The following is a 12,914-nucleotide window of genomic DNA, read 5'->3' on the forward strand; positions in this document are numbered from 1 at the left end:
CTGTTCACCACCATCTCTTATTTTTCCCCATCCAAGTCCTCGATCTTTTCTATCCCCGTTAATCCACCCCAAACCCACCTCCTTCAAATTCCCTGTTTCCCTTCCTGAAAGTCCCTGTAGTGTCCATCTTGTTTACCCCGTGTACCCTGCCCCATCCCTCTCCCTTCCACAGATCTCATTTGTCTATTCCCCACTGTTTTGTGCTTCCATCTTTCGTCATCCTTGTCTCCTGCTCCCCTTGTTATATGTTCTGTGTGTTGGCTCTGATATGAGCTTTGACATTGTTTATTATTAAATTAAATTAAAAAATGCTCAAATGCAGCAACAGGTCCAAGCTCTCAGAGGTGTGTCAGCAGGAAGCATAGTCTACACATCAGGGCATGGTACAAACGTCTTCAAATCAAAGACCAAATGCAGTACTGGAGTCATTAGAATGCACCCGAAGAAGCAAAGAGCAACGATAAGGTGATCAGGAAGAACCTGGATAGGATTCCGGTTTCCGCTGCTACTCAAGATGCACAAATGTTGATACGTAACCGACAATTGTTACTTTTAACACCACAAAACTCCATTGATTTATCCCTGCAAGCGAAATACTAATTTACCTCCGAGAGGTGCAAAAGTTAATATCTCGTGTTGGGGGGCGGATAGAAAATGACTTGATCTACAGTGGAACACGGTTTCCCTCTCAGGTATGAAATGTTATTTGTCAAATGTGAAACGTAATATGACTAATTTGAAGAATAAATGATGTTTTTAAATATCAGTTTGTCTTCTGCGTTTAAACCCAGGCTCACCCTACGTCCGAAGATGATTTGATTTTTGTTTTGTATTTCGAAGGAGGGATGTGCACATCTTGCCGATACGATATCACCAGACTCATTGCTTGTAATGTGTGCTGAGGCAGGTGGCAGCACAGGGTAAAGAGCAGTTTACGGTGACTGCAAACCCAAATGATGCGACCATTAAGGTGATGGCCCGGAGGTCAAACCTTTGGATTAATATCACGCTTACAAGCCCTGCTATGCGAGAACATGTTGAGAACAAAGGTGAGCTTACACCTTTTGAGTGGATAGCTTTCAGCAATGGAGTTTCGACATCATGTTTTAAGATTCGTCATTTTGACTGTGCTGCAAATTGTCATGTTTGTTTGGTGGATTTTTAAGAAGCAGCTAATTTTACTCTTTATAATATTGCAGCCAGAGCACATTGGCTTTATTAATGTTGGAAGCACTTTCTAACCGACTTATTAGCCCCCGTTGGACTTCGTCCGAAACGGCGGCTTCTGGATTGGGTCTCGTCTGTCTGTCCGTCTGCAGCCATATCTCAGAAATGTGTAGAACGATTTTGTTCAAACTTGTTACAAAGACGACACATTATGGTACACAAATGTACGTAATTTTTTTTTCACGATTCAATAAATGTCGCCGACTGGCTGCCACTTTAGTTGTAAAAACCCGATGTTGAACACGTCCTCAACCGTTTCTCGGACATGCATTTACCGATCTTGTTCAAACTTGGCACACGGAAAAAAATAATGATGTGCACAAGTGTGTAACCCATCATTGTTTATCTCAGAGCAATCCAAGATGGCCACCAGGCGGCCATTTTGTTACTTAAACGTGTTTCCAACCATTTCTTGGACGTGCATGGTCCGATTTTCTTCAAACTTGGCACACGGACAGGACATGATGGCATACAAGGGCGTTTCATTTTATTTTGTGATTGATTCAAAGCTGGCTGACTGGTAGATGGGTGGCCATTTTATTTGAAAACAAAAAAAAAAAACACCCGGTGTTGAACACATCCGCATTTACCGATCTTGTTCTATTGTTTTCATATCTATACCATGAAGCATCTTTCATGAACAATTTTAATACATTCTGTTTGCTCTTTTCAATCTCACCCCAACCACCTTAAGGTACAGTTTACAAAAACTGATCAGACAGCATTTTCAACTGAATGAAAATTTTATATTGTCTGCAGTTGCAGAATTTCTTTGATACATAAATAAATATTATTAAATGTTATACTGTTTGTGTGTGTGACAAGGACGAACCGATTAGATTTTGGTGAAGATCCGGCTGGATCCATATCCGACAACGAGAATTTTAAAAGTGATTCTTCACCATCGAGAGAAAGGGCCAAAAACGATATAGTACTGTAAATCATGATATTTAAACAATGTATTGGGCACGATATGTTCTCATGGATACAGACATTGTGTGGCGCTCTAAGGAGTGCCCTTCTAGTTCTCCTTATTTTCATTTCAGCCTTTGCCCTCTCTCTCTCTGGTTTAACAACTGCATTTGTAAATAAAATGTATCGCTGTTCGAATCCTTTGTTCTGCCACACTGATCGTTCTTTTCGTGGGGTTTAAGCTTGTTTCCCTCGCCAATGTGACTCGGAAGGGACAGAGATTAACGTGTTTTGGTCGAAAATTTTGACTTGGACCAAGTTTTAACTGTTTCCAAGGGAGCTGTGATTAAATGTGAAGAAAAAACAGGAATGCACCTTTGCAGCCAGTCCCCTTCAAATGGAGATCGTGGAATTTTGAAATGAAAATGTATCAAAATGACCTTCATTTGATCTTAAACTTTAAAAGGTTGCTTCACTTCAAGCTGTCAACTGTCGGAGCATTTACACGGGTCAAGTCGATTCCTCATCCTCAAGAGCAGGCGAGTTAATACGCAGATGTAATTGACCCCGTTTATTCACTGGAACAAGCTTCTCAGTTTGGCTGGATCACTACCACTCACTGAAAACGTTGTCCATTGAAGATGACGACCTTGCAGGTTCTGCTTTGAGTTACCATTTATTTTGCCAAAATGAATGCTTGTAAAAGATGGTTGGTCTCTCAAAGCAGACGTCGTCATGAAAGACTCACTCAAAATGGTCTCATGGTTGTTTGAAACAAATCCTGATTAGAACCGATTGGAATTGGAAAATTAAATACAAATTTAAGGATTTGATGAGCGATTAATTTGAATGATGAAATTTGCCAAATTTTGATTGGATGTCCTTTTGTTTTCGAACAAGAGATAAAGTCTCCAAGCTTCCTTTACGACGCATTTTTATTTGGCGCGAGCCTCGTCTGTCGAGCCGAGATGTCCTCGATTCCTACCCAGATGGTGACAATTGTCTATTTTTCTCGGGGACTGACTGGTCCGTGGTGGGGGCGACCGGGGTACTTCACAAACATGTGAGGGCATATTTGCCTGGTGTGTCATGGCGAAACCATCAAATCAGCAAGGGGAACATTTACTTTGTTGCATCGATCCCAGATCTTTCTGTGGTATCGGCTTCTACCGGCCACAATAGTTGCATTCCAAATTTCCTTGGTGAAAAATAAATTGTGAATGAAAACTGCATTGGTTAAGGCCCTGTCACACCTTGACGATTTAGCCAACGTATGGCTGACGTGTGCAAAATTTGGCTAAAACGCTGGCACACATCGAATACGTTATGGGTAAGTTTGTATACGTTAAGAGCATGCTGGCATACATCGTAGAACGTTGGCATACGTCGTAGTACGCTGGCAAACGTCGTAGTTCGCCTAGTTGTTAGACAAATTTTCCATGCTTGAAATTTCCCGACATATGCCAGCGTATGACTCTCACGTTCCGCATAATGCTGGCCATAAGTTGTCGGCACGTTACGCGATCGTTGACACACGTCGACACACGTTACGTGTAATGTACTCATAAGTCGAAAAGCGTCAATGTAATGGTTAGCGTCAGTGTTCCAGACTCCCTGTTTTTTTTTTTTTAATATTTTTTTCTTCGGTATGACTGTCATGTTGACACTTCGATTTCCAGTGCGGTTATAATATAATATAATTAAAAGGCTGCTGCTCAACGATTTAAATCATAACCGTCATACTGAAGAAAAAAAAGAAAAACAGGGAGTCTGGAACACTGACGCTAACCATTACCTTGACGTGTTTCGACTTGTGAGTAACGTATGTCGACGTGTTTCAACAATCGCGTAGCGTGCCTACAACTTATGCCAGCGTATGCGGAATGTGTGTCGTATGTCGAGAAATTTTCAACATGCTGAAAATTTCTCGACGTACTCGACATACAATGGCGTATGCCAGCGTACTACGACGTATGCCATCGTGCTCTTAACGTATACAAAACTTACCCATAACGTATCCGACGTGTGCCAGCTTGGTTCGGCAAATTTTTCATACGTCGGCATACGCTGGCTAAAACGTCAAGGTGTGACAGCGGCTTCACACTTCGATGTCGAGCCGCAGCCTATTAATAGCCTACGCCACGTGATCGTCAGCGATACGCTGCCGCGCACTATGCATAAGTTAGACTATTGTTGGGCATAGGTTGTGAACGCCGACAACACGCTCAGCATTTGTTGGTATAAGTTATCTATATGTGATTGAAACGTTCTGTGTACGTTACTAATACGTTATGCATACGTCCAACGCGTTATTATACGCCCAAAAATTGAAAAAAAAAAACATCAATAGTTCAGCGTACGCCAGCGTTTTGCATACATTTTGATACGTTGCCATACGCTGGCAAAAACGTCAAGGTGTGATAGCGGCTTTAAAAGGTGGAATTATTTGCAGGCGATTTACTGTTTTTCCTCATTGATCTCGTCTCAAGCCGAAAGTATGAAAATGTTTGCTTCACGGCGAAGTCTCAGTTATCTCCCAACACGTTTATAATGATTTGTACGAGCAGTAAACTTTGCTTTAACAAAATCAAAATTCAGAAGAATAAAGTTTTAAATATAAAAACACCATTAAGGTCATAATTCAAATCAAAATCTGTTACCATCATGTTTTTGTTTTGTTGAGTAGTCATAAAATGAAACTTGTAACGACAAATTTCTGCCTCATTGCTGAAACTGGAATTTCGCCTGGCACTTGTACCCTTTCTTGCCCCATCCCCGGAACCCTTTCCCCAAACAACACTTTCTTGCTGACTGCCCATGCTTGTCCTCGGCCAGGCGTGAACACGACACCCTTACCAGCGGATGTTTTGGACAGACAGAAATGTCTGAAAGCTTTGACTGCGGTTCGTCACACCAAATGGTTTCAGGTTCGCTCATAATCCCCGCCACACCTTCTGTCTATTTCCCCCCTCCTCCCCCCCCCCCATTGGTTGTTCATCCATTCTCTTCAATCGCTCCTCACTTGTCTCTTCATCGACCATCCCCCCCTCGCCTTCCATGTTTTTTATCCCCCCCCTCCTCCGCGACACCACTTCACTCTGCACTGTTCTTCCATGTCTGCCCCCACTTCCATAAATATTGCCCCTCTGCATGTAACACCTGCCATCTCCCATTGTTTCCAGTTTTGAAAACAATATTTTTCAGTTTTGTGTGAAATTATTATTTATTTTCACATTTATTCTCATTAAAAATCTGCTTCATGATGCATGCTTGTCAATGAGAATATCAGGCACACCTGTGATCAAAGTGGCTGCATTATCAGTTTACGTCATCCAGGAGAGGCAGGCCATATTTCCAGACGTGTCACCAGAGGTCTGCAAGTTTATCGATTTGCTACGAAATTGGTGAATGTTTGAAATGAAGGAATACGATTGGCTGATGTTGCAATTTCAACGAAATCCTTTTTTGGGGATTTGGTAACATCCAATGGACATGTAAAAGTATAATTTTTCATAAAAACATTTGGCCTGTTGAGTTATTGAATGGTTTTCTACCTTTTTCATTTCCTATTTGTTCGATCTCCACTGACATGTCTGTACTTGTTTGACTTTCATGTGCGTAAATTAAGTCGAAGAACTTCCTCATTTGCTTCTTCTAACCACATCTGCTTTGCTTTACATCTTTCATACAACTTTGGATGCATTTTGTTTGCTCGGTTTTCAGTTGTAAGTGATGATTCTCCTTTGTTTGAGAGGAAGGGGCTAGTGGGATGGTTTGGAGATGTGCGCATTCATCCCTGAGGCGTCGTCCCTGGGTTTGAATCTCTACGTGGCTAAAAACCGTCACTGGTGTTTATATGCAGAGCGAGGCATCACTGTGTAGGCCGTCCATCAGAGAGATGTCAAGCAGGAGGATCCATCTGCCATTGGTGGTCGTTGGTAGACGTAAAAGATGCCACAGTGTTTTTCTTAAAAAGTAGGCAGGCTCTGTTCTGTTCTGTTGTGTATGGCAGTTTGGCTGCCAGGTAGCTCTCATGTCTTTGAGCATGGCTGTGCCGCCGATGCTGTGCCCCTCTACCAGTACACTGGCACTCATTTTGCCAACCTCAGGAGGATGACTGGCTGAGTCGACCCTACCTTGTGTTAATTCAATGCCAACAGGGGCTCAAACTCAGCACCCTTCGGTCCCAAGCCAGCCATCCGAACCACCAAGCCAACACCAGGCTGTAGTCGGCAGGCTATCGCTCACGCCCTGATAGGAGACGACACTGAAGGCACTGATGTGCCTTCAGTGTTTTCTTTAAAATGAAACCGGCATTTCGTCAAGCGGAAAAGTGACATTTTTTCAGGAATTGTTCAAATTATTGATACCAACATGAAACTTTGCATAATAATTACACCATTCCTTTTGCGCCGTAAATGTGCATAGGACTGCCAAGGCAGTTTCAATGGCAATAGTCAGGTGGCTTTACAAAATTTTGGGGACACGCCGGATAAAAGCACCAAACTTTTTCCATGTGCTATCCATTGCCTTAGATTTAAATTTTTGGTAGGACCCACGTCCTCAAGATAGAGGATGGTGGCCATCTTGGAATCCAAGATGGCCACCATGTAAAAACCTATGTGCCATTATCTCAGCTTCTATGCCACTTAGGATAGCAATCTTGGTGTCTAAACACACATTTTCTGGGACAAGGAATGCAATTATACCATTAATAATATCAATAAATGAGTTATTTATTGAAAGTATGTGTTTACATGAAAAACAATATACTAGTTAGTGGTTATTTCTTGATTTCTGAGACCAGCCAAACAGAGCAAATGATATTTAGCCTCAAGTGCAATGAGGTCTCCACCTTCAATCCTGGCCAATAATTCTGAGTCTTGTAAGTCTGTTGCCATACTCCTTACAGTATTATCTGCCCCAAGAGTCTGAAATTTATGAAGTTGTCCAGATTCTTTTTTGGCAGAAGATACACAAGTCCTTGTCTTGGGATAGTCGTTATCGACATCGTTTCTCATTTGTGGTTCTGTTTCCCTCTGTGTCATCCCTGTGCCTATTTTTTTTTTTTGGGCTCGTTGCAGCTTATATGTGCTAAATTTATTATGGCAGGTTTTATACCATTGAGCTTGGTTTTCAACAAAGTCATTCACAGTGATGTCATCTCTAAAACGAGTGGCACTGGTAGTTAAGTAATTTTTTTTTTTTTTTTTTTTTTAAATTTTATTTTTTTTTTGAATTCAGTAACGTTGTTGAGGAAACATCTGTATGGTTCTGATTTGTCTCCTGGGCCCATTGCATTTAATGGACACTTTGGAATCTCACCAGTGGGTAACTCGCAAATAGCACATAGTGTCCAGTCCACTTTATCTGCAAAAAGGAGAAAATATTAGTTAACCATATGTCACACATGTTCACCATGTCATGATAACTTATATTCTGCATTCAAATGTTATATTAATGAATTCATGATTTTCCAGTTCATTTCACATTCAGTCAGTAGCAACTGATTTAAACTTGTCACAAAAAGACATGAATATGTTAACTGTTTGACAGGAGGACAGGGTGGGTGAACATTTCTTAGTTCATTGTATGGCATATGTACCAAGGGGGTGGAAATTAATTTTAAACAAAAATATCAACCCCCTTAAGGCAATGAATTTAGTTCTTTCATATAGATAGAGGTGAATCCAAAGGAGGGCACTCGGCACATGCCCCCTGTATATATTTTGGTCTGAAAGGGAATTTTCTGAGCTTTTCATATAATTTTTTTTTTTTTTTAATCAGATACATATTAGGATAGTTGCCAGCCAAAACATAGTATAGTTCTATAGGCTTTTCAGTATGCTCTGACTGTTTAGTTTCACATTACAAAGTAACCATGACTGGATGAGAATATGGATACATACCCCGGATACATACACTTTCTAAATCATGAGGCCTGCACTGTTGGTCATTCCTTTAATAGTTTAATGCTCAGCTCTTGTATAGGAATATCAGTCATGACCTGATGTAATAATTCTAGGACATGGCTTGATGATGTCAATAGGGATTACTATTGTTAAAGACAGCAGCAATCCAGCTAACTCTTCCCTGTCATCTGTTTTGGTGGTGAAGGATATTGTATGGTATCTACATCATATTCTATAAAATGTTCAAAGGCTTTTAAGTAGAAATTGTATTACAATTATCTGATCAAACATCCAAATCTTTACAGCAAAACCCATTGTAGTCCTATGTAACAGTAGTATCAGGAAAACACTTTCTGACAGGAAATTCCCAGCAAAAATACTGTAGCACCGATCTCTGAAGCCCTCCCCCTCTTACCTTGAGGGTCACCATGTGACAGACTTCTACAGTGTTGATAATCCTGTTATATACAGCTAATATAATTACTTTATTGCAAACATTAATAATATGTATAAACTGAATAGTTAAATGGGTTATCGAGAAATAACCATCAAAATTCGCTAAATGAATAGTAATAAAATATATAAATTATCACAATTTGACCCAGTTTTGGCCATAAATATCGGTCAAGGTTATCTGAGATTATAATAGTCATACCCTGTGGTAATATACAAATTTACTATAAGATAGATGTTCTTTCAGGGCGGTAACCATTTGAATCGCTAGAAAAATGGCTGATCTGATGGGCAGACAGACAGACAGGCAAATTAGCTGATTAAATATCCTCAGCATGCTCTGATTAGATGGGTCCTACCAAAATATCATAACTAATGCATCAAGGAACAAGTGGAAAAAATTTGGTGCTTTTATCCAGTCTGTCCCCATAAAGTGAAAATTTGTCTCAAAGCCACCTGACTACAAGGAGTACAGTCCTGGACATGTCGCCGCTCCAACGCAGCTTGCCCCGAATGGTTATTACCCCAATACACTGTTACTCATTTTGCCGACCTTGGAAGGATGACAGGCTGAGTCAACCCCACCTGGTGTTAATTAAGTGGCTGGCGGGGGCTCGAACTCAGGACCCTTAGGTTCCAAGCCAGCCACCTTAAGCTGTGAAGCCAACATCAGGCTTGAAGCTTTGCATGCATTCGTAATGCAGTACTCTTAAAATTTAATCCTTTCGCCACCCAAAAATGGAAGATGGCGGCCATTTTTCAAGATGGCGGCCATTTTTCAAAGTTTCTGCAGTTTTTGCCAATTTCAATAAGGAGTTGGTTTTATTTTAACAAGTTTAAGACCATGCTGCTCGTGTTTGTTCCACTGTAATGTATGTCGTGTATCATTGCAAGTGTCTTTTTGGTAAAACTACCAAAATCTTGAATCACTGCTCACCTTCACTCTTTCATTCCTCTATTGTCCGCCTTTGGAACAAAGTCCCACACTCTCTTCGATCACACTCTTCCTTCAAGGTCTTCAAAACAGCCGTTCACCACCACCTCTTATCTTCCCCCATCCAAACCCACCTCCTTCAAATTCCCTGCTTTCCTACCTGAAAGTCCCTGTCGTGTCCATCTTGTTTTCCCTGTGTACCCTGCCCCGTCCCTCTCCCTTCCATGGATCTCCTCATGTCTCTGTTCCCCACTGTTTTGTCCTTCTCTTTCCCTCCCCTCTTATCCCCTGCCCCCCTTGTTGTACATTTTGTGTTGGCTCTCATTCGAGCCTCGATATTGTACATATTGTTGCGGGCTGGGGGTCTGGGTGATAAGACCACTCGAGGTGGAAGCTATCTTGTGTTCCCATCAGACTCCCCGGAATTGCAGGACGTCTCACACGAATAATTAATCCGTGACGCGTCACATCGCTAGCCGACAGTGAATGCCAATACCTCAACTATGTGACTTAGGTTCCTCAGTCTCGTTTATCCAGTGAACTAAAAAAAGTCGCGTGATCTAATTACCGGGGGACACATACCGGGGGACGGTATGCCTTGTCCGAACCGGATCACTTTACCGGATCAGATGCAGCCAAGCAACACTGCCAAGGACGTACCGGCTAAAAGGAACGGATTGTTGAGAATAAAGTCCTTGCTAAGTTAGGATGCAGACCATGCTGGATCAATGAAAGAAAAGACGAAAACGAGCTGGGAACATTTCTCCAAAAGGATTTATTACAGGCAGGTGAGGAAGGTATGTGGCACAATTAATTGAGTTTATTGTTGTATGTAAGCAGACAGGAAATGTAAGAGGTGCAACAATAAACAAGCAACTTGCAAAAGCAGACACGGGGTTATCTTAATGTAATTCTTCCACACTCTTAACTTAAACGAGGACAGGTGCCATGACATACACACAAACAAACACACACAAACACCTGCACAGATTTATCACACCTGGACACACACAGACACACCTAGACACACCTGCACACACACAGACACACCTGTACACACACACACACACACACACACACCTGCACACACAGAAACCTGCGCACATACACACCTGCACACACAGACACCTGCACACACAGACACCTGCACACACAGGCACCTGCACACACAGGCACCTGCACACACAGGCACCTGCACACACAGGCACCTGCACACACAGGCACCTGCACACACAGGCACCTGCACACACAGGCACCTGCACACACAGGCACCTGCACACACAGGCACCTGCACACACAGGCACCTGCACACACAGGCACCTGCACACACAGGCACCTGCACACACAGGCACCTGCACACACAGGCACCTGCACACACAGGCACCTGCACACACAGGCACCTGCACACACAGACACCTGCACACACAGACACCTGCACACACAGACACCTGCACACACAGACACCTGCACACACAGACACCTGCACACACAGACACCTGCACACACAGACACCTGCACACACAGACACCTGCACACACAGACACCTGCACACACAGACACCTGCACACACAGACACCTGCACACACAGACACCTGCACACACAGACACCTGCACACACAGACACCTGCACACACAGACACACAACCTGATGGGGAGGAGTTAATGAAGAGAAAAAGGAGAGAAAATGAGGCTAACGGTCTCTCCATACCTTGCACGATTGCACGATTGGCCGATTGCGCCAGCAGTATGTTTTTGGGGGATGCTCCTCTTGACCCGTGCTACTCAAAGTGGTGGTACGCGGACCGGTGCCGGTACGCGAGTCATCGACTGCCGGTCCGAGGCGAGTTTCTAGTTTCACATTATCATAATATATAACATGTAATGTATAAAATCTTGAAAAAGAATATATTTAAGCCGACAAATTCAAAATACGAGAGATAGAGATAGAGATAGATCGGTCTGTCAACGTCGGAAGTTATACCAGAACCTAGCGTGAAGGTAATATAATGTGAATTTCAGCGGAGTTGCCAGGTGATGCTCTTTTGTTTTGCCAAAATGGGTGTATTTTTTGTACACCAAAATGGGTGTTTTGCCAAAATGGCTTGCCCCAGAATGCAAGTCAACGCACTGCTTCCTTCACCGAGAAAGTCTTGCAAAAAAATATGTCAACAGAACTAAACAGTGTGCTCAGCGAGGTTGTAAAAATTGTGAATCATGTAAAGGCAAATGCTCTAAATTCGAGACTATTCGCTGCATTATGTGTTGATATGGGAGCTGATCATAAACAGCTCCTATTGCATGCCGATGCACGTTGGTTATCAAGGGGAAATGTCCTGTCAAGAGTATTTGAACAACTAAACGAACTGGCCGAGTTTCTTCAGGACAAAAAAACCAAACTGGTCACAATTGTTCCGAGATGTGAATTGGCTAGCCAAGCTGGCTTATTTGGCTGATATCTTTGTCATCTTTAATGATCTCAACACCTCCATGCAGAGAAGGATGGCTTCGTGTTTTACAATGGCAGACAAGATCGACGGACAAAAACGAAAGCTGGAAGCATGGAAGAGTCGAGTGTCAAGCGATTGTTATGACATGTTTCACCAATTAGCAGCAGTCATCGTTGATGCAGGAGAAGACCTTAATGTTACATCTCTACGAAATGTCATCAGAGAACACTTGACGAATTTGACAGAACGTTTTCAACATTACTTTCCAGAAGAAGATCCACGGAAAGGGAATGAATGGATCCGAAATCCGTTTATGCCATTGAGAGATGACTTAGGTGTCACTATGGAGGATAAATTGTTGGAGCTGTCTGCTGACGAAGGATTGAAGAGGAGTTTCGAAACTACAACAGCACTTGCTTCTTTTTGGATAAAAGTGAAAGCAGAATATCCTGAGCTTACTGAAATTGCTCTGAAAACTCTTCTCCCATTTCCTTCAACCTACCTCTGCGAGGCTGGCTTCTCAACCATGAGCATCATTCAGACAAAGTACAGGAATAGTGTGGATATTTATTCTCCATTGCGCGTGGCACTGTCCTCAATTGAACCACGATTGGATAAGCTGACAAAGAAGAAGCAGGCTCACCTTTCACATGAGTAAAAGTTAAGGATTTAACATGCCTATATCGTCAATTTCATATTTTAACATTATGACATTTTCAAAGTTGTCTTCAATGTAATATTACCTATTTCCTTTCAATCTTACTTTTAATGTCTTTATTCACTGGAGTTTAAGATAACTAAAATATATAATTTTTTTCATCCTACCTTATTCATTATAATTTTTAATTTTATTACTTGTATACCAGTATACATATGTTTATAATAACTATGTTTGAAGGCTTTGCTAGTTTGATTTTTTTTATATATTTTTTTAATATTATAATACTGTATTACTCGTTTACAAAATATAGATTAAAAAAATGTCAACTTTTATTATATTCATTATATTTTTCTGGTATAAATTAATAT

At 41.7% G+C, this 12,914-nt stretch overlaps 1 protein-coding gene across 13 annotated transcripts in view; it reads left to right on the forward strand.

The window, feature by feature from the left end:
• The window catches only part of LOC147035912 (spermatid perinuclear RNA-binding protein-like), an 80,238-nt gene that overhangs the window by 14,926 nt on the left and 52,398 nt on the right, over positions 1 to 12,914 (forward strand). For all 13 annotated transcript variants that reach the window (XM_085848196.1, XM_085848155.1, XM_085848214.1 and 10 more), the window contains 2 exons: positions 908 to 1,049; positions 4,975 to 5,066. In XM_085848196.1, coding sequence (XP_085704322.1) covers positions 908 to 1,049; positions 4,975 to 5,066 — 234 coding nt within the window. The remainder of the gene's footprint in view (positions 1 to 907; positions 1,050 to 4,974; positions 5,067 to 12,914) is intronic.

The sequence above is a fragment of the Eptatretus burgeri genome, chromosome 1 (assembly GCF_056783735.1).
Source record: "Eptatretus burgeri isolate ZD-2024b chromosome 1, Ebu_testis_v1, whole genome shotgun sequence".
Classification (NCBI taxonomy): Eukaryota; Metazoa; Chordata; class Myxini; order Myxiniformes; family Myxinidae; genus Eptatretus; species Eptatretus burgeri.